The sequence below is a fragment of the Heterodontus francisci genome, chromosome 40 (assembly GCF_036365525.1).
Source record: "Heterodontus francisci isolate sHetFra1 chromosome 40, sHetFra1.hap1, whole genome shotgun sequence".
In the NCBI taxonomy this organism is placed as follows: Eukaryota; Metazoa; Chordata; class Chondrichthyes; order Heterodontiformes; family Heterodontidae; genus Heterodontus; species Heterodontus francisci.
In genome coordinates, this window is record NC_090410.1 from 9679735 (window position 1) to 9703112 (window position 23378).

The window sequence follows — 23378 nt, forward strand, 5'->3', positions numbered from 1 at the left end:
TTTCCTACCTGCCCCCTCGAATCATCTGCCCTTCTAGTTTGCCTGTGTTTCATTCCATGGTATAGTGTCACATACCATAGCACAAATTTAATTCAACACCAGCCCATATTGCATAAAAAATTCTGCTTTGCAATCTAATACAATTGTTTCATATTCCTGCGCAAATGAAAAAAAAAATTCACTCCCTTTGTCAGTGGAAATTCCCCGGCTCCAGAGTTTCACTTCTCCAGGTGATTTCAGAGCAGAAGAAAGAGGCCTGTACGAATGCAACACTTGTGGGGTTTCCCAAACCTTTCACTTTTCTGGGATTTGCTATGACTGTAGAGTTTTTTTAACTTTGTGGAAAATGGCTGTGCATGAGCTTTGATGTATTTTAAGCTGAAGAAATCTAAACCCCGCTGCGCCCCTCCTTTTAAGACACTTCTTAAAACCTACCTCTGACTAATCTTTTGGTCATCTGTGTCAAACTTTGGTAATTCCTCTATGAAGCGTCTTGGGATATTTTACTATGTTAAAGGTGCTATATAAATACAAGTTATATAATGGTTGCTAAGAAGTCGCTTTCTAATAGATGAATCGACATCAAACTCGTTAAATGTCAGGAGGTTCTTTTCACTGTCAATGGAACAAGTTTCTGGCTCGTACAGTGAATGCAGATTTGCTGCAATCGTTCAAAAGGTAGCTGAACAAATTTTCAACTATGGCCAACATTGTAGCCAAGTGAGAGGCTTGGTGGAGTATTGGAGAATATGTCTCATTGTTACTGTGGTCTCCTGGACATTGTGTGATTGCCTATAGGGTTAGAGAGGAATTTCCTAGATATTTTTCCTCCTAGATTGGCCTGGGTTTTTCCTCTCTGCTTGCCTCGGCTTGTAATATACACATTATCTCTGGTCCATGCCCCAAAACCCTCCTTGCCTCTAACAAAGATGGATGCCATTGCCATTATTGTTTGCTGATGGGAGGTAAACCTATTGATATGTGCAACAACTTGTAGTTGTGCAGCAGTATTATGTTGGGTCAGTATCTGCTACTTGAACAGTACAAATGAGTTTTTGTTTGTCTGTCTCTCATTCTCCCCCACCCCCTCCTGCAGAAGCAAGTGTGTATGCTAATTTTGCTGCCTTTCTATGATTGATTTCCACCTTGGACAAGCATTTGCCTAGGAAACAAATTCCCAGGCCTGCTCCGGTCCATTTTGCATCATTCAATTGTGTGCTTACAGATATAAGCTTTGTTAACATTCTGAACATTACAGGATGAATTTAGGAGTTGGCTATTTCTCCTTCCTCCCAAGTTTTGGGTTTCATGTCTGATTTGTTAGTGTCTTGCTGACCATTTTGCTGTTGCCTTTATTTTCCATTTTCTATTTCCCTTCCCCAACCTGACCAGAACGAAGGTTCCTCGAGCCTTAGGTTTAGTTCTTTATAGGAATACTATTGTAAGTCATCAGTGGTGTTTCAGCAGTGTTTGGTGTATGATTTCCTACTATGTCCACTTGAACTGTAGGTTAACACCCAGATTTATAATTGTAGGGTTTGAGCAGTTCCCGAATGCTTTTATGTAAGGGTTAAAGGTGACATTGAGCCATGACAGACTAGTTCCAAATTTATTGGCTGTAGCTGTATTTTAAAATGTTTTGTAATAAAGTTGTGAATATGGAACAGGAGTCCAAAAAACATTGGACTTTGTTCCACTGGTATATGATACTGTTATGAAATTGAGGAATGTGGACCTGATTTACATTCCAGTTGAACAGAAATGCCGATCTAACCTTTGATTGGAAGCTGTGCGTTCCTGAACATTACCTCTTTTGTAAAGTAACAGTGCTGCAGAAGTAATCTGATTTCCTTTGGTTGATAGGAATCCTTATCTCTCAAATTTCATAAACTGTAAAATTTGGCAATTATATTCCAGCTTTTTCTGCTTCGTATTGTGCAGACCATTGCTTCCTCTCCCCTCTTATATAAAAGCAGAAGCTAAACTGAAGCTTCGTGACTGGCAGTGGTCCAGCTAAACAGCAGTGCCCATGCATGTGGGGGTGGGGAGAGCCAAGGAAAAGCTTGCTTACATTGGAGTTAAAAAGAGTTAGTGAGACCAGGATCTTCACTGTAATCTCCTCCCCAAAGCTGGTATTTGTCCCATGGGTGCTGGAGGACAACTAGCAGCATGCTTCAAGTATCACTTCTGTGATTTATACTCCTCTCCCCTGCGCCCCCAACCCCCTAAAAAAAAAAAAATATCTGTCCTTTGTCATGTCGGCTTGGTTCAGTTATTAGAAATCTTTTGTCGAGTACTCTCGCATGAAGATGTTGCATAAACAGCAGTTGCAAATATCTTCACCCATTACATGTTGCCGCTGCAATGACCTGTTCTATGTTTTAAATGCAAAAAATGGTTCCGGTTAAAGATGACCTGTGCTTGGGTTACATTTATGCAGCACCTTGAAACCTACCCCTGAAAGAATGCCTTTTCATACCTTCACGGTGTAGGCATACTGGGGAGGAGTTACATGACGGTTTTTGCTCTATGGAGATGGGATAGACTGGATCCAGTTCAGATTTGGTTGAGGTGTGTCTGGACTGCCAAAGTTACAAGTATATTAGGGCCACAGTTTTAATATATTACAGCTGGGATCCTGGTCACATACACAGTGTGATATCCATGGTTCAAATCACTGCACCTTCAACAATGCAGCATTCCCTCAATGCCACTTAGGACTGACACCCTAGATTGTGCTCAAGTCCTAGAATGAGGCTCAAATCTTTTGACTTGGAGGTGAATGTTCTGCTAACTGAACCAAGCTGACATAACAAAGGATAGATAATTGGGGATAGAGGAGTATAAATCACAATGTGCAGAAGTGATACTTGAAGGCATGCTGCTAGATGCCCTCCAGCACCCATGGAACAAATACTAGCTTTGGGGAGGAGAGAAAAAATAATGAGGGAGGGGAGAGAAAGAAGATAATTTATCTAAAATATTTTACAGGGAATTCTTGTATATTAAAGTAACTTAACCCTACAGGAAATGAATGCCAGTTTGTCACACCAAATATTTTCTACATGCAGACACCGGTTCTTTGTGGGCTTGATTATATTTCTTCTTTGCCTCTGTTTTCCCAGCAGCCATGTTATCTTCTAGAGCAAGACCAACATCTCTCTTTTCCAGCTCCCTTTTTATAATACTGTACCTGTTTGCCTGAAACTCAGGCTGGCGACTTGTCTTCTCACTTGTACTCTGAGCTATCAATTGCATGGTACCCACTGCTCCCTCTTGTCTCTGGCTAACTGCCCACTGCTCACAGCCAGCTTGCCTATCTTGTTTTTAATCGTAATTGCAGTGTTAATTTCCATGTTGCATAATAATAATGCTCATGTAAGGGAGAGTGTAAAATTATCTGTTCATGCCCAAGTTGCATTGCCATGGCAGCTGAATCAGATTCAAATGAGTTATTTGAAAATGTTCCTTGTAGTTGAGGTATGTTGCACTTGAAATCTGCTGTACCTGAGGCATGAAATATGAACAGCACCATGCAGGCACGTAGGGAGTTACCGTTAATATGAGCGTTGAAACTCTTCTAGAATCAACGTCCATGGATATAGAGTTTTTGTTTAGATTTTTGCTCGGTCTAATGATTTCATTGTTGGTATCAGATAAACTTTTTTTTCCTGCTGGCTCTCAATAATTGACAGTAAACCTGAACAGCAGCTGTGAAACTGAAGTTCAGAATTCTTCTGAAAATGAGCCCTTTCAGCACTGATGCAAGAGGGAGCATACAAAATCTTTTTCAAAAACCTGTTCAAAAGTGATTATGGCATTTCCCCCTTGTTGCTTAGTCAGCAAATCCCCTGTCACATAGCACTCAGTTATAAAGTCTTGATGGCCCAATATTCAATACCTCCAAGCTGTGCTGCTTTAGTGCCCCTCTGACACAACAGGTGGGGTGGAACAGTTGCCCTCTGGGCTAGGTGAGGAAGAAAATCAGCCAAGGTTTGCATCTCTAATTGCGAGCCAGTATCTTCAACTGGAAAGCCCCTTACAAATGTTGAGGACTGGATTAACCTTGGCTATGAAGTCCACAGTCAAATAATCTACCCACACTAAGTCAGCTCAACACATGAAAAATTGCCATGTGCGTGAGGTACCAGAGGGCTGCTGATGCTTGAGAAACTGTACACCAAGTAGAGTTAGTACATTCAAATGAGGAAAGAAGAAAACATGTAATGTAGGAATATCTGGAATTGTTTAATCCTGAAGTAGCATAAGAACACAAGAAATAGGAGCAAAAGTAGACCATATGGCCGAACAAGCCTGCTCCACCATTCATTATGATCATGGCTGATCTTGGGTTTCAATTCCACTTTCCTTCCCCCTCCCCATATCCTTTGATTCCCTGCAAGACCAAATATCTATCTGTCCCAGCCTTAAATGGATTCAACCATGGAGCATCCATAACTGTCTGAGGTAGAGAATTCCAAAGATTCACAACCCTTTGAGTGTAGTAATTTCTCCTCATCTCAGTCCTGAATGATTTGGCCCCTTATCCTGAGACTTTGCCCCAGCATTCTAGATTCTCCAACCATTCAAAACAAACAATTTCTCAGCTTCTACCCTATCAAGCCCGTTCAGAATCTTGTATGTGTCAATTAGGTCACCTCTCATTCTTCTAAACTCCAGAGAATATAGGCCCAATTTACTCAGCCTGTCATTATAGGGCAACCCCCTCATTCCAGGGATCAATTTAGTAAATCTTCGCTGCACTGCCTCCAGTGCAAGTTTATCCTTCCTTAAATCCTTCCTACCAAAACTGCACACAGTATTCCAGGTGTGGGCTCACCAAAGCCCTGTACAATTTTAGTAAGGCTTATTTATTCCTGTTCTCCAATTCGCTTGCAATAAAGGCCAGCAAGCCATTTGCTTTCCTAATAGCCTGCTGCACCTGCATGTTAACTTTGTGCGTTCCTTGTAAGAGTACCCCAAAGTGTCTCTGAACATCCGCACTTACCAGTTTCACACCTTTTTAAAAAAAAAAAAATTCTGCTTTTCTATTTTTACGACCAAAGTGAACCAATTCACGCTTCTCTACATTGTACTCCATTTGCAATCTTGTTGCCCACTCACTTAACCAAACTAGGATGAACAACATTCTGTTCATCTGTTTCTGTTCAGTTTGTGGGGCAGGTGTAATTGCTTATTAAGCCATCTATTATGTTAGTTACCTCTCATCTTGTCTTCTGTTTTCCTTATTACAAACCCTAGATTGGAGAATTTCAGGTGCTAACTGCTATCAGATTCTGCTGCACATTTAACAATGTTTCTGTACTTTGAGGTGAGCTACATGTAAGCCAGAAATTACTGATATGAGGTTAAACGAACACTTAAAACCTTCTTAATACTTGTACATTGCTATCTACTGAATTGTTGTTTTTACTCCTGTTTGCACCCTGAAGATGTACAGATATACATCACATTCTGATGGGCCGAAATTGAAATGCTAACAGCATCATATAGAAAGCAGCTGTTATTTTAGTAGCGGTCAGACTGCTGGCCAATGCAAAGTAACAAGTAAGATGTATTAGTGAGCGCATTGTGAATGGATATATGCAGATCACAAGAGCTGCTTTGCATTCGTAGATCTGCAACCCACCCTTTGTCTCATGACCTTTATCTGTAGATCTGCAGGTATATAATTGAGAGCACCTGTTGGTGCCAGAACTGTCTTGTGTGTTCTGTGTATAGCTGAGATTTGGTACCATGCATGAAATGTCTTTCTGCAATGTTGTCACTAATTTTCACAAAGCATTATGCAGAATGTATGAAGTTTTTAAACTGTGTCCACTTAAACTGTTTTCGCTTAAGCACCCAGCAGTACAATTATGGATTGTATCTTTCTAGTTCTGAATAACGGTCTACACCTGAAGTGTTAACCTGTCACTTTGCACATATTGACAGACCTATATTTTTCCAACATTGGCAGTTTTATTTTGTTCTTTTCACCTCATGTTCTTTTAAATTTGCGTTGCTCAAAGGAAGAGCTGTATAAAGTCAGTGAAGCTCTGATGGTTACACGTTTATCACCGATAGCAATGGGAGTAGTTTGAAGTGGCAAATTAACAAGATCCCACCAAAAGTGTACTGGTACAGTGAAGCATAATTTGTGTACGTTTTTCCAATAACACATTTACTACTTCATGATACTGAATCCTGAAAAAGCTTTGAGTTTGTTCAAATTATTGCATTAATTCAATCCTTATCAACTGAGCATGTTTAAATTTGACTCTGAAAGCCCTTCACCCATAGAATTCATAAAAAAAATCAAAACTATTATTGGGGACAGAAATTGAAAACTAAAAGCCAACTTCTGCCAGTGGTTGTGAATTTTCTGAAATTAGCGGATACCACATACTCTTAAATTATTCAAGTTCCCTTCTGTGCAATTTGTTGCATAGATTTTGATCCCTGCCAACTTTCTGTGCCCTCATAAGAGTAATGTTAGATTTCTCTCTGCTGAGATTGGTCCAATAGAAGCATTTGTTGAACAGTGTAAAAGTGCACCTATAATCTTTACCTTGGCTTATAAAAATATTTTGTACTGCTCCCACACGTTTTGTTGGTAACACCTATCACCGAGTTGTGATATGAGTCTTGAATTTTGCAGGTGTTTAAGCTTCATGGACTTAAACACACAAATTTAGGCTGATGCTCTGGGGCAGTACAGTCAATGCTGCATTGCCGGAGGTGCAGTCTTTGAGACGTCAAACTGAGGCTCCATCTGCTCTCCCAGTGGACGTAAAAGATCTATTTCGAAGAAGAGCAGGGGGGTTCTTTCCAGTGCCTTTGTCTATTTATCCCTCAAGCAACATCACTAAAACACTAGCTGGTTATCACATAGTAGGATCTTGCCATGTGCAAATAGCCATTGTTTCCTACATTACAACATGTGACTACACTTCAAAAAGTACTTCATTGGTTCTAAAGCGCTTTGGGATATCCTCAGGTTGTGAAAGGCTCTATATAAATGCAAGCCTTTCACTTATTCCATTGATAGAATGCTGAGAAAGCAGCTTCACCACCATCAAGTGCTACTCTTTCCATAAAAGCAAAATACTGCAGATGCTGGAAATCTGAAATAAAAACAAGAAATGCTGGAAATACTCAACAGGTCAGGCAGCATCTGTGGAGAGAAGCAGAGTTAACGTTTCAGGTCAGTGACCCTTCATCAGAAATGATGAAGGGTCACTGACCTGAAACGTTGGCTCTGCTTCTCTCTCCACAGATGCTGCCAGACCTGCTGAGTATTTCTAACTTACTTTTTATTACTACTCTTTCCATACTTGATAAGCTGCAGGTCCATGTTAGAGACTGCTAGAAAACTGCCCTTTTTTGCATTGCCTTCTACAATTGTACTCTAGACCCAGACTGGTAAAATCTAGGCCGTTGTTGAAGCTGTGGAATTTGATTTTCTTTTAAATGCTGTAGTGCTGTTTCAGCAGCAGGATGGCTGCAGTCTAAATTATGGCATGCTATCCATGTAAAGTCACCTTTACAAAGGAACAGATTTAAAGCAACCTAAAGGTAGAGGCAGAGCCTGTAACAGAAGAGAGGTGATGAGATAAATCAAGTAGTAGTGATTGACCCCAAGTTTAAATTTTTAAAGCTTCTCAGACCAGGCTAGATTTATTGACAGTTTAGCTGCGATACATTTTGAGGGTGAGTGAAAATTGGAATCAAAAATATGAGGTGGGGATAGCACTAATTTGAAACAGTGTGATAGCTCTAGTTAGGCGTTACTTTTTCTATTTAGTTTGTTGGCCCAACAAACTTTATATTATAAATGTGTAGTGTGTCGCGCTTGGAGCTTCTGTGTTCCTTCTCTGGTGGCACTTTGCTTAGTTCCACACTTTGAAACTTCCATTTGAGACTTTTGCTATTGAGGACTTCCTGCGCTTTTCCTGTGTCCAGTAAAACCATAATTGCTCTCTAAGTTGAGAGGGGACAAAAAGAGTTTTCTTTCCCCTAACTTTTTGTGCTGTTCTCATACAATCCAGCAGTGAGTCCCTGGGGTTGAAGAACAGCATGCGCGGTTCAGCTTCCCAGTGTAGTGCCAATGGTCAGAAGCTGAAGTCTGGTTTGAAATTGTTTTCTTAATTAGTTTGACACTGAAAGTGCACTTTACGTGATCAGAAACCTGCTTCAGTAATTCAGATCTGCATCACTGAATCCCAGTTTTAAAAAAGCGTTCTTTGTATATAGTAAAAGATTTGAGCGTAACCACATTGCATATAGTGCCTTAAATGCAACACGACATTCCATGGCTCTTCTCACCAGACTGAGATAGACCAAGCAGTAGAAGATTTAGGTGCTCAGTTGAGACCGAGGTCGATGCATCTTTGGGTACTAAGGGAACTAAAGGATATGGGGATAATCCAGGAAGGTGGAGTTGAGGTAGAAGATCAGCCATGATCTGGCAGGGCAAACTCGAAGCATATCCTGCTCCTATTTTTTATTTTCTTATAGCCTACCTTTTGATGGTCTTCAACATAAGATTGCAAAAAGCAGAGGGGGAAATGACAAGATAGAGACTTGGAGAAGTATTCTTGTCAAGTGGGGCCAAGAAAACAAAGAACTCCCAGAAAAGAGGAATGCTGTTAGAGGGTGGGACACAGGCGTGCAGTCAGGGAACTGAAAGGCATGGATTGGGATGTCTGGTTGGAGTACTCACTCAGTATTGCACTCAGATTAGGAGCTGAATTTCATGAACCCATAATATTATGATTTGAGGTATGAGGGCTACCAAATGACAATACTGAAATTGCAGCAGTTGCTCGATAGTGATCAGGAATGCTTTTCCATTTTTGGTACCAGTGTCTCTCCCTGACCAGGTTCAGCCTGTGTTGGGTACGAGGCACAAAGTTGTCTCCCCTTTGTTCTTCGACGTCACTCTCAAAAGAGAACCTCCTACTGAAATAAGTGACCTTTCTATTTCCTTCTGAGCTGTTCTTGAGACCTTACTGATTGAGGGTACCAGAATTATAGGTAGTATAGACTCGCGCCATCAGGAAATGGTTTTAAACTGCCCAAAGCTTTTTTCACTTGGGATTTGTACAACGTGCAAGCACTTAGCGAAAGGCAGGCCATCGAGCCATCCAATCAGAGATGCCATGGATTTTAAAAAGATATAATTAAGCTCGTGCTGTATCACTAGATATTTGCCATTTTGCACATCCCTCCAAACATCATCTTTATATATTTATAGACCCTCAATGGGCCACATGTGCTTCACCACCAGTACAATTCAGTTGGGAAGACTTTGCTATATATATTTTTTATATATATGCTCCTTCCAACTGAAGCAGCCTTTTATGTTTGTATGTGCATTTATCACTTAGAGTGGTAAATGACTGCATAAAGTTCACAAACGTTTAGTTTTGTACCTGTACAGTGAAGCCAATCCATTCCCCAATCCAAGCCTTTTATTTTTCAATATTTGATATTGGCTTGTGTAATGGTTTTCCAGTGGATTTCTGCGCTAACCTGTGCATGTGGGTGTTGAATGAAATGCAAATGAGACAAGACAGGTGACTGCATCAGGCTTTAATAATGCTTTCCGGACTCCCTAATGGTCCAGGTGAACTTGTTGCAAGAGAAACATTAAAATATTTCCATTTAACTTCCTTTTAAAAATTAATTTTAATGTGAAAACCTGATTGGCATTGATATTTAAGAAATCCCAGTTGTCTAATTTTTTTGTGATCCTTTGAAACTTGTTTTGGTAGATGCAAACTGTTTATCCCAGCTGTTTTTTTGAGAGTTGCAGGAAACTCAGACTTTTGGCAGAGTTTAATCATTCACTCCATCTATAAACATTGCTGTTTACACAACTCTTAGCTTTGGAGATGGACTGCAGTATGTAAATAAATATGTAGTCAGACCATGAAAGATTTCTACTTTTTTTTGAGAAGCACTAGTACAGAAATGATTAGGTCGACAGATATAGACCACTTTAATTTCCTGCATGCTCCATCCAAGCCGCAGTATAGGTCAGGACTCTAGTAGCTTTCCAGGTTTGACAATCGCTATTGTGAAATAAGAATCTTGTAGTGTTTTGTCTGAATGATTTGTTCTTTTAGTGAAGGAGAAGTTATGAGTGACGATTGCAACTCTTGTAAAGCAGCCAAGTAGCTCCAGTGATTGAGGAATGAACTTGCAGCCACAGTTCAAATCCTGACCTTGAATGCAATTCCAACTTCTGTACTTTCAACTTCTCTTTGGATTTATGGGTAAAAAATTGCAAGGGCTAGTGCAGCTTCTGAAATGGCACACTTTTCTCATACAAGGGTTGGTTGGAGGAGGCACCTAGGAGGGGTGTGCCAGTCACGTTGAGACAATCTGTGCATTTGGATTGACTGAAGATTGACTGCATTCTTTTGGTTTCTTTGTCTATTTGTTTGATAAGTATTGGGGAGAAAGAACTGGATCTGAAAAGTAATTCATCTTGACAGTGCAAATAAGATTATTTGCATTGCACAATTGAAAGTAACGAAAATACTGCAATCGAACTCAGTAACTCCTCCCAGCCCGCACTCCTCTTGTTCTCTATATTTCTACTGATAGTCCAGCTCTGTCACATGGGCTGTTATTTCTTCAGAACAGTTCCCTCCTGATCCATTTAAAGATTCCTTGCTTAAAGGGGTTTTGTAGCACAACAAAAAGCTTTGTTTCAGGTTTTGACAGAATATGGAAAAAGTGCACAATTGGAAAATGGGTATCATCAAACTCCTGGAAGTGGACGAAGAGGTATAGAAATATATATTTTTTAAATTAATATTTCTCCGATTCCACAATGAATTTGCTAAAGTGAACTGCAATGCATGCTATCAGTTGTGCAAACCAGAAGGTCAGATTCAGTCTTCTGTCTGTGCTGAATTAGCTGATGACTGTCAGGGCAACAATTGAATTGCCAAGGTTGAACAATACTATGGGCTTGGAGAAGGGGCAGAGGGGTGGGTGGTGGTTGTTTTCAGTCTGTTCTCCCGCTCCTGTTCAGAGAATCCCTGCTGCAAAGTGCATTTGTGTTAGCACCCATTGAGTTTTGCTATCCTCTGGAAGTAAATGCTCTTCAACCACTTACCGTTGAGGCTTGTTATATGAAGAGTGATCACGTGGGTGAGGTCGCAGAGTGCTGTTGGTGCCTCTATAGGAATACCCCAGCATGATTCGGCATCCTCAGACAAGACGTGGAAGATGATTTTTTTTTAAAGTGGTTTGATTTTTTAAACACTTGGATTGTGGCAAGTTACGCATTGCAGTCCAGCTGCCCGAGGGGTTAATTTAAATGACCACTGACATTTGAATAGTGCATAACATTTTTTAAAGACTCTTAGTTTTTAACCTTGAATTAATCATGGAGCTTGTGCTGATAAATGTATACAGGGTTGTGGTTTCTGCCACAGCATGTAAATAATTTAACATTAGGTGAATATTGCTTTTCCCTGTAACCTCCCTTGATGCCTTCTGTAAATAGCTTGTGTTGTTTTTGCACTTGGAAGCCTGTGACCGATTGGTGTACCGCAGGGATCAGTGCTGGGACCCTTGTTTGTAGTGTACGTTAATGATTTAGCTGTGAATATAGGAGGTATGATCGATAAGTTTGCAGATGAAACGAAAATTGGCGGTGTCGTAAATAGTGAGGAGGAAAGCCGTAGATTACAGGATGATATAGATAGACTGGTAAGATGGGCAGAGCAGTGGCAAATGGAATTTAATCCTGAGAAGTGAGGTGATGCATTTTGGGAGGACTAACAAGGCAAAGGAATATACAATGGATGGTAGGACCCTAGGAAGTACAGAGGGACCTAGGTGTACTTGTCCATAGATCACTGAAGGTAGCAGCACAGGAAGTTAAGGTGGATAGGAAGGCTTATGGGATACTTGCCTTGATTAGCCAAGACATAGAATATAAGAGCAGGGAGGTTATGATGGAGCTGTATAAAATGCTTGTTAGGCCACAGCTGGAGTACTGTGTCCAGTTCTGGTCACCACACCAAAGGAAGGATGTGATTGCATTGGAGAGGGTGCAGAGGAGATTCACCAGGATGTTGCCTGAGCTGGAGCATTTCAGCTATGAAGAGAGACTGGATAGGCTAGGGTTGTTTTCCTTAGAGCAGAGCAGACTGAGAGGGGGACCTGATTGAGGTATACAATATTATGAGGGGCATAGAAAGGGTAGATAGGAAGAAACTTTTTCCCTTAGCAGATGTGTCAATAACCAGGGGGCATAGATTTAAGGTAAGGGGCAGGAGGTTTAGAGGGGATTTGAGGAAAATTGTTTTCACCCAGAGGGTGGTTGGAATCTGGAACACACTGCCTGAAGGGGTGGTAGAGGCAGGAACCCTCAACATTTAAGAAGTATTTAGATGAGCTCTTGAAACACCATAGCAAACAAGATTACGGGCCAAGTGCTGGAAAATGAGATTAGAATGGATAGGTGCTTGATGGCCAGCACAGAACGATGGATGGCAGCATAGTGTGCTGAAAGGTCTGTGCAAAAACCGGCAACAATCTCTTCAAGTATAATGGAGCCATTTCAGGATCTTATCTTCACCTTTATTTACAGGACACATCCAATCTCCTAAATGCATTACAAATAAATACACTTTTTGCACATTTTTCTCTGTTGGGGAAATACTGTGCACAACAGAAGGAATGTCACTGCAAAAGAATAGAATTTACTCCTTACCTTCAGCACCCAGTTCAAATATCAAGCACTCCTTGGCCAAGTACAGTATAACCAGATGTAGAATGCAACTGTCCCAATATTCAAATCTTGATGAGCATCCCTTAATGCACTAGCATAAATATATTTTATTTTTTTTTATTTAGAGATACAGCACTGAAACAGGCCCTTTGGCCCACCGAGTCTGTGCCGACCAACAACCACCCATTTATACTAACCCTACAGTAATCACTTATTCCCTATCACCTACCTACACTAGGGGCAATTTACAATGGCCAATTTACCTATCACCTGCAAGTCTTTGGCTGTGGGAGGAATCCGGAGCACCCGGGGAAAACCCACGCAGACACAGGGAGAACTTGCAAACTCCATACAGGCAGTACCCAGAATCGAACCCGGGTCCCTGGAGCTGTGAGGCTGCGGTGCTAACCACTCTGCCGCCCATATATAATGTGCTGGTTAATACTTCACGCTTTGCTATGCATTTTCAAGACTATTGGAGCTCGAGCTTCCAGGTTACATTGGTACACTTTCAGTTATTTTGTACATTTCCTGACGTGGATCTCTCCAGCCAACACTGAACATAAAGTAAACTTGTCAGATTTGCCAGCCATGGAAAAGATGACTTTCTTCAAATTAGGTCACCCTGCAGCTACTTTAGGAAATCTGACATGTTTACTTGGATTGCAGTTAGTCCAGATCCATAAGCCATGGTCCGTCTGGCACCCTGAGTGTAATAGAAGAGCAGCACCCTCCTTGCTGTACTTTTATGTACACCAAATCATCCATAATTATGCCACCTGTCCATGGCTCCACTATTAGTAGCAGTATCTACAGTTGCTGGGTGTTCAGTGTATATGTCAAAGCTGACCCATGTTTACAGATTATGTCAAAAACATAGATGAGGAAGGAGAGGGCTCTCGGCAGATCTTTGGATCCTGGAAGTAACAACAAAGGGGCGGGAGGAGAAACCATTGCTGGGGATGCTCTAGTTACCTGCTCCAACAGGTGGTAATGGAGTCGAGCGAGGGCAATTCCATTTACTGGACAATGTAGAAAAGATGTTTGAGGACGATGATAACTTTATAAAAGAGTGCAGAGGAATTGGGGGTGGATGATAATGCATCACAGTCACAGAGGTATCCATTTGTAACTTTGATTAGGGCAGTTTTAGCACTGTGACAGGGATGGAAACCTGAATGTCGAGAGTCAACCCCAGAATTGCAGGAAAGATGCATGGGTTTGGAGGCAAGAAGATGTTAAAAGAATAATCCAAATGCTTCTCATCACTATCTGAAAGATGATGGGAAGTATTCAACACTAATGCAAGAACTCCCTGCAGTATCTTGAGGAATAGGGACATAAAATACCATTCTGCTTCAGTTGGCACCCTCCCCCCCCCCCCCCCCAACCAAATGATCTCCGTTTAATCACATGTCTCTTAGAGCTGGGTGTTGGTTTTAGTAAAGTAAATTTTATATGCTGCACAGATATTCTCAATAAAATTTGAAATGTGCCTTGAGGTTTGTATTGTATGGCTTCCACTTTGTTATGTAAAATCTAACCAGCCAACTTGAGTTTTTTTCCATCTCTTCCTGTTATGACCTGAAGCCAATTAAAAAAGTATGTTTTCACTTATGCAAAATGAGAGATGTGGGTCAGAGAAACATTTCTGGTTCTGTTGGAATCTAAACAGAAAAGAAAATCTGTCATACAGTCAGATTTCTGTTTTAGTCCTGCTACAAGCTGATCTTGATGCAAAAAAATATCCTGGGAATATAATTGAGGTTGGTGTGGTGGGGGGGAGGAATTGTCCCTTTTTCCTCCTCGTGATGTGTCCCACTGCGAGTGTTTACGTCGCAGCCCCTGCAGAACAACTGCACAACTTGGCAGCTGCGCGGAAGGAAACCAGCCCAAGAGGTTTGTTCATTTGCATCATTTAAAAAAAAAAAGTAATAGCTGGTTTGGATAGAGTTTGGAGGCTGTAACATGATCTTCAGTGCTCAAGCATTTCTCTGTTTATGACTTCTTGATTAAAAAGCCTTCTGTTGTGTCGCAGCTTTGTAATGCGCTGGTCTGTTTATGTTGAATTCTTCCCTTGCCTCCATCTAGTTCAGGTACCCTGTATGCATGAGCTTGAATAACTTTATGTGTGGGGTTGGTGGGGGAAAATTGTCAATCTGATTTTCTCCAATCCTCTCGTAAAGGAAATGACTTATTGGGGTAAAATTCTACAGATGTCAGCAACCCATCAATATCATACACAAATGGTCATTTGTCCTGAGAATCATACAATGTCAGCAGGTTATTTGACCTTGGTGGAATTGAACCCACTTCTGCCAAGCCAATTGGTATCCTCATCCGTAATTGCACTGGATGATGATCAGGGACAGGAGTTCAAGCTGACTTTTACCTGGATTCTTTGGGTCAATGAGTTGAACCCTTCTGTTGCCTACATTGAGATTCGATCTCAGCAGAGATCAGGGATAGAATCTCAGTTCTTTGGTCTTTATGGTTCAGTAGCACACCTGGGCTTATCAAGTGAGGCTACAGAAGTAACCTTTCTAATAAAGACGCTTATTTGCTCATGTCTTAAATATTTGTCTATCTTGCTTTCCTCTTCAACTATTCAATCGGAATTCCGCTCAGCTAAGTATTTTTTTACCCCAGGAATCATATCCAGGTTTGCAATGATTTACACCTGTTATGTTCTTCTATACTTTTTCATGCTTGATCTGTAAATTGCCAGCATTGTTCTATATTGCTAAGTATTCAATTTCGAGCAGCAATCGAGATGTAAAGTACAAGAAACTAAAAGCTGCATTCGCCTCTCAATTTAATGCAAGTTTGTGCCCTGGCCAGTACAGAAGAATGATCGTAAACTCTAGATCCCTTTATTTAGTTTCACCCTCCTGATTCCTAATTTACTTCCCCAAAACTGAATCAATAGAAGTTGCTTCCCTTTTATGAACTGCACGCTTGTTAGCAGGCCTTCCGAAAGAAACCATTTATAATTCTTGGACTTTGCCAGTGACTCCATCTGAGCTACATGAGCTTTCAGAAATGACCTATCAGGATGACCCAAGGTTGCAAAACGAGTGGGACTAGGAATCCAGATTAAACCCTTTGCACAGGATTCAAGTACGCTTCTGCACGAGCTAATGGCATTAAGTGAACCAAAGTCTTAGCTGATTTCTGTAGTAATAAAGCTGAGATTAAATGCATGCTCTATGCCCTATTAGTAAATGTGTTTAGGGCTACGGGGAAAAGGAGGGGGAGTGGGACTAGCTGAGTTGCTCGTGCGGACAATTGGCACAGGCACGACGGGCCAAATGACCTCCGTGCTGTAACCATTCTATGATTCTAACCCAGTCTGTTCAGAAAATGATTAGTGGTAATGATCCTACATATAACGAATGAGGCACATGCAACCCCAGTACCTTTATGGGTGGGGTTTCAGAGCACAAAATGGCATGTAATTGTTTACTAAATTGGCAGTCTTTCGCAAAGGCCACTGGATGTCTGGTTTTGGAAATGGAACTGCCCTGATAGTGCAGTTGGGCAGGGGTAATCTTTTGATGTAAGGGGATTATAGCACATTACTGCTCATTGTAGATCCAGTTTGTGTTGAACTGCTTTTCTTTGCTAGTTCAGATTCTGGAAACCTGGTTCCTGTGACCTAGCTCCTGTAAAATCCATTTTTCATAGGCCCAGGTCCCTCCCAGGCTGCAGAAGACTGATTTAAGTCTCCAGTTCAAATTAGCAGAACAGTTTTAAAGCAGCTTCTACTATTCCTGGCTTTGGGAGTCCTTCATGAAACAGTTACTATTTTTAAGACAGAAATAGATCCTTGATCAGCAAGGGGATGAAAGGTTATCGGGGGTAAGCGGGAATGTGGAGTCGAGATTACAATCAGATGAGCTATGATCTTATTGAATGGTGGAGCAGTCTCGAGGCCGAGTGGCCTACTCCTGCTCCTAATATGTTCATTTATAGAGAAAAGTTAGTTCACCAACTTGTTGAGATTAAAAAGTGTTTGCTTGAGGCCATGCTCAAAAGTCCCATCACACAATGATCAGACACTTCAGGAAAGAAATAATGGACCACTGAATCAATAAGTCCATTTGGCTAATAGGTCTTATAGTCTTAATAGTCAAATAAATTGTTGTCTCTGTGCTGGGAAAGCCCCATGTAATAGAGTTCCCTGTTTTCTTTCTTTGGAGAGCTTGAGTAGTGCTGAATCATACTCTGGCGCTATCTCACAGCTGGGCAAGTTATGAGTAGAAGCCTAGAGGTGAAGAGGAAGCTTATTGCAATTACTTCCTACGGGCTCAGTTGAGTAGCACTGGTAGAAGGAGTTGTGATCTGTATTCCATCTGTGTTGCACCTGGTCTGGGAGTACTGATGTTGATTGAAAGAGTGTGTTCATAATACTTTGTGTGTTTTTGGATTAATTGCAAATCTACAATTTTATTGCCCAAAAAATATATTTCACTTCCCCAGTGCTGGACTTTGTCTTTTTAATCAGCACTAAACTGAGACCTGAATCTGTTTTTAAAATTATATACTTCCTGCTCTTTCAGATACGGTGTTTTAACTGTTGCAATTTCTCAAATGGCTAATAAAATGAATATATCTGTCTGGTATTGTACCAAGCTTATGAATCTTTCTACTAAGAGTCCTTTGCTGTTGATAATTTAGACTGGAGATTTATTTATTTTTTCCTGCCTATCAGGTGTCACCTAATAATTCATCTGAGTGTTGACTGGCAGGGGGCCATCACTGGCAAATCTGATTCTGCCCACACTGTTATCAGTATACATGTATAGCTTCCAGCAAGGTCCCGAAATACGTGAACAGAAGTAAAAACACTGACTTGAGCAATTGTGGCCTCACCCGTGTGATTATTCAGTTTGTTTTTGATTCTTTGATGCAGCTATGCCAGACTCGAGTGTTTATTTGGGTATCAATGATTTGCCCCCATTGGAGGAGTTTGTAAAATCTGCACAGTAAATTCAGTATGTGAAGCTTAAGCAGACATATAGAAGCATAGAATGATGACAGCACAGAAGGAGGCCATTCAGCGCGTTGAGTCTGCACTGGCTGTCTGCAAGAGCAATTTAGCTGTTCCCACTCCCCTACCCTTTCCCAGTAATCCTACAAATTTGTTATCTTCAGGTGCTTAACCAGTTGCCTTTTGAAAGCCACAATTGAATCTGTTTCCACCACACACAAGGCAGTGCATTACAAAACCTAACCACACTCTATGTAAAAAAAAAAGAAATTCTCATCGTGTTTGTTTCTTTTCCTAACCACCTTAAATCTGTCTTTTCTGGTTCTCAACCCTTCCGCCAATGGGAACGGTTTCTCCCTGTCTACTCTATCCAGACCCGTCATGATTTTGAACACTTCTACCAAATCTCTCCTTAACCTTCTCTTCTGTATGGAGAACAGCCCCAGCTTCTCCAGTCTGTCCTCATAACTGACATCCCTTATCCCTGCAATCATTCTTGTAAATCTTTTCTGCACCCTCTCTAAAGCCTTCACATCCTTCCTAAAGTGCAGTTGGTGCCCAGAATTGGGCGCAGTATACCAATTGAGGCCAAACCAATATTTTATAAAGGTTTATAATAACTTGCTTGTTTTTGTACTGTATACCTTGATTTATAAAGCTCAGGAAAGAATAAATTTCTCTGTCTTTAAAGGTCTGGGCACAGAGGGGCTTTACCGTGTTAGTGGGAACAAGTCAGAGATGGAAAGTCTCCAGAGGCAATTTGATCAAGGTAAGTGCAAAAAAAAAAAAGTGTTTGATAAACTATTGACTGGTATTAGTAACTTAATTGCCTATCTGCCTGTCTCGGGGAGTCTGCGTCTGTCTCAGTGGGGTGGGTGCAAGTGTGTGTCTCGGTTTGGGGGTGGTGGGAGTGGTGGGTGCCTGTGTCTCGGGAAGGGGGGAGCATTTCTCTTTGTCGGTTCTGTCTCGGAGGACACAGGTGTGTGCGTCTCTGGCTGGTAGTGGCTAGATGGTATTGTGGATTTGCACACTTTCCTTTCCTTCCCAGGAACCGGTTTGATTTGCCTATCCACTCACGGTAATGAACCTATCTTTGGGGTAGATTCAGTCCACTTCTTCGAGACTGTTATTCTTCTAAGATTAGAGTTAGTTTGGCAGAGTAAGAACCAGTTTAGTTCTCTGTGTCACCAATGCTGTATCTGTTCATGGGAATGCTGGATACTGAAACAACATGCAGAAAAATATTGTAGTGTCACTATGGGGTTCCCTTACGATGTGTGTAAATAAAATATATAGATATACTGCAGGGAAAAAAAGTGAATGAAATTTGCATATGAATGCACTGTTGTATGTGCCAGATCAAAATTATTTACAGTAAATTTGCACTTGTCTTTTTCCTGCTTCACCACCCTATTTTTCTCCCTCTTCTGCTAAGTTATGGGTACATGGATGCTGCTAGCCCTTCGATCTTTCTCTCTCCCTTGTGGCTATTGTTCCTGCATTTAGCAAGACAGTTGAGTCTCTGTTGGCAGGTTATCTGAACTTGGTGGTGGTAAGGGCGAGGGGGTAGGATACACTGCCACGCCGAATATTGTCCATGCCTAAAGTTCAAACGCCCGCTTTCTTTGACGCTTAAGTTAATTGTGTCTCCCCAATTACTGTCCTGGCTGACCATTTGCTCAGCAATGACCAGTGTTCAAACCCAAGACTCCCTTGGTCTTTTTGGCTAAGGTGCACAGGCCTAGTCATTCCTGAAGACTGCTTTTAAGGTATTTTTGGAAGGGTACTTTTTGTGACACGTTTACTCAATCACCAGTTTTGTGAGGTATTGATTTAGATTGAGGGATTTTTTAAAAAAATATTTATTTTAGGGTCATATTATTAAACATAAACATCATTCTCATTTCTAATTTGTAATATTTTGTTTCTGTTTGCAGACCACAGCATCATTCTGCAGGAGAAGGATTTTGCGGTGAATACTGTAGCTGGAGCAATGAAAAGCTTCTTCTCGGAACTTCCTGAGCCACTGGTCCCATATAATGCCCAGGTCGAACTGGTGGATGTCAGCAGTAAGTACCAGACCAGAACAAAGTCTGCGGTAGAAAGATAATGCCTTTGTATAGCATCTTTCAGAACATTCCAAAGATATAACTAATGGGTTATTTTTGAAGGGCCGTCGCTGTTAGGTAGGCAAACATGGCAACCAATTTTCACATGCAGCATCCCATAAATAGCCATTGGCAACCCTCCAGTACCTTGCCCAAATGTGCATTTATGATGTTGGAGTACAACCAGGGTCAGCAACCTTTTTGACCCAATTCTGCTCTCATCTGACGTCTGTGCACATCCACTTTCCAGTCACTCGATGACATCTAGGAGTTGGAGACCTTGCTGATACTTCCCTTCGCACCCAATCCCCCCCTCCCCCTCCCCCCCCCCCCCCTCTCCCCCCCCCCCCCCCCCCCCGGCAATCTGCTCAAGAATGGGTTTTCAAGCACCAACCACCATTTTCAGTTGAAATCCACCAATTCAACTCAGACCAGGAATCAAATTTATGATCACCTGCTCCCTTTGATTTAGTACTGTACCAGGTGCTTTTCTTTACCTTGTGCACAATTGGAGGTGGTGAGATTCTCCATACAACTTCACTTCTCTTCTCCCTCTTCCTTCCACCCCAATGCCCAGATACGAGAAACAAATGAGCCTCCACGTGTCACCACTTCACTGTAGGGACCAGGATCTCCATTTTGGTGCAATGGGCATGAATCCAAATGCTACCACTCTAACACAGCACATTGTGCTGAGCCGCATGCTGCCTGCATTAAATTATTCATTTTTCTTCCCTCAGAACAGCCTGATAAGGAGCTGAAGCTGAATGCACTTAAGGATGTGTTGAAGAAGTTTCCGAAAGAGAATTATGAGCTCTTCAAATATGTCATCACCCACTTAAACAAGTAAGTAATTGCTTGATGCATGCAGTAAGACCGTCATGTATTAAGATGGTGATTATTAATTGGGCTGGCTATTTAATGGTGCAGAAGATATCATAAACCAATATCAAATTGCTGAAAGACATGGTTTTGTCTCCAACGATATAAATCATTTTAAGGCAAAGAAAAATAATGGATCTCTGTAGGGATTTAAAGCCTTGCCCTCTCAGGTATATGTGATGTAAAATTGCCCTATATAGTCCTGCCTGTGCTGCCACTCCAATCTCTCTCCGCTAAAGCACCATAGAGATGAAAATACAGGCACTGATTTTTGATTTTTCTGTTGGAGCTATCGGGATATGCTTTCCTAACCTGATCCTGTACGGGTGTTTAACAAGGTCAGATTAAATTCCTGTGTGCAAGCATTAACCTGTTTCAAAACCTGCATTGAAAGTGTACGCACAGGAATTTAAAGCGAGTGTTGGGCGTCAGTACAGAAACAGCATATATCCCAAAATCCCCGTGCTACTGTGTTAGAATATGAGTTGTCCGTAGAAATGAAACTTTTGTCAAAGATTTACATACACTTAAGCATAGTGCAACCTCCATTATCTGCACTCCAAATAAGTGTGTGCTTGATTATCCATCAGAATTTTCACAGGATAAAACCTTGTATGATACCACTTGATACAGTAGCACGTTCTCATGACTGATGTACATTAACCTCATGATCCAAGAAAAATTAAATTTAACTTGTGATATTTTGTATTTTGTTTGTCCTCATTTTTGTGCCAAGTTATTTCTGTACAATCTGTGTAGGCCCAAAACCTGAGGACCCTTGGTTGAGTGGGATGGGAAGGGGGTGATTTTGTTCATGGGATGTGGGTGATGCTGGAAAGGCTACATTTTTTTTTGCCTGAGTTGAGGTGGTTTGTTACTTGATTAGCTCTGCCATTTTGGGGAATGCTGAGCCATCGTGCGTAGGTCAAGCTGGCAGGTTCCCTGTTCTGAATGAATCAGTTAGGTTTTTACAACCATGTGGCAGCTTTAGTGGCCATCTCTTTTGGTTCTACATTTGTTGAATTCACTTTCAATAACTTGCCTCGGTATGGCTGCAACTCACAATCTATTAGGACCAACAACACTACACAACCATGCCCCCCATAATAGAGATTCCACTGCACTGAAAATGTTGGGAAAAGTATGATTGTTGCCCAATACAACAAACCAGGTATGTATATTATTTCCTTAACAATGCACACAGCTGATTGAACAGCTGGGAAACGTGGTTATTTTTCTGACTGAGGTCTGCAGTATCACTGTTGTACAAGTATTTTTCAAGCAACAAAATCACTCGGGCATCTTGCTGTAGGACCCTTCTGTTCAAATACCTATTGCTCTTGCTGACTTGTGCCCAGGTGCATGTGCCTTCCACCAGGGTCAATACATAGCAATCAGGAGGGGTTCCAAGCTGGGTTTTTTTCCTCTTTCCCCTCTCCCCAACCAACTTTTAGGGTGACAAGGCTACTGTTTTGCATTAGAATGCAGTATTGCTATTGCAAAAATAGCAAGTTTGTATGAATCTTGACATGATGAAGGTTGGGCTGTGATTTTTGCCTTAATCACAGCAATATTTATTTTAATTGGGAGTCACCAGTGGGGAGGGAAAAGAGGACCTCCTTGTTACAGATATGATTTTGCTTTTTAAAAAAATGTCAAGTGCTCATCAGTGTTGATCGGACAGTGAAAAAAGGGTGCAGTCTTTCATTTCATGCTTTTGAAGAAGGGTTACCCTGAAATGTTAACCCTTGTGTTTTAGATGGTGATTGATCTGCATATTTCTAGTATTTTCAATTTCTTGCCAGGTGGATTGGTGGACAAGGTCCCTCATGGCCAACTGATACAAAAGGTGAAGTCACATGGGATCAGAGGGGAGCTGGCAAGATGGATACAGAACTGGCTCTGTCATAGAAGACAGAGGGTAGCAGTGGAAGGGTGCTTTTCTGAATGGAGGGATGTGACTAGTGGTGTTCTGCAGGGACCAGTGCTGGGACTTTTGCTGTTTGTAGTATATATAAATGATTTGGAGGAAAATGGAGCTGGTCTGATTAGTAAGTTTGTGGACGACGCAAAGGTTGGTGGAGTTGCGGACAGTGATGAGGATTGTCAGAGGATACAGCAGGATATAGATCGGTTGGAGACTTGGGCGGAGAAATGGCAGATGGAGTTTAATCCGGACAAATGTGAGGTAATGCATTTTGGAAGGTCTAATGCAGGTGGGAAGTATACAGTAAATGGCAGAACCCTTAGGAGTATTGACAGGCAGAGAGATCTGGGCGTACAGGTCCACAGGTCACAAAGTGGCAACGCAGGTGGATAAGGTAGTCAAGAAGGCATACGGCATACTTGCCTTCATCGGTCGGGGCATAGAGTATAAAAATGGGCAAGTCATGCTGCAGCTGTACAGAATTTTAGTTAGGCCACACTTAGAATATTGCGTGCAATTCTGGTTGCCACACTACCAGAAGGATGTGGAGGCTTTGGAGAGGGTACAGAGGAGGTTTACCAGGATGTTGCCTGGTCTGGAGGGCATTAGCTATGAGAAGAGGTTGGATCAACTCTGATTGTTTTCACTGGAACGATGGAGGTGGAGGGGCGACATGATAGAGGTTTACAAAGTTATGAGCGGCATGGA

General features: G+C 41.5%; 1 protein-coding gene across 1 annotated transcript in view; it reads left to right on the forward strand.

Annotated features, from left to right (window-relative positions):
- arhgap35a (Rho GTPase activating protein 35a) overlaps positions 1 to 23378 on the forward strand; it is a 139760-nt gene that overhangs the window by 105412 nt on the left and 10970 nt on the right. Inside the window, exons 5-7 of the mRNA XM_068019022.1 lie at positions 18445 to 18522; positions 19691 to 19822; positions 20602 to 20707. Coding sequence (XP_067875123.1) covers positions 18445 to 18522; positions 19691 to 19822; positions 20602 to 20707 — 316 coding nt within the window. The remainder of the gene's footprint in view (positions 1 to 18444; positions 18523 to 19690; positions 19823 to 20601; positions 20708 to 23378) is intronic.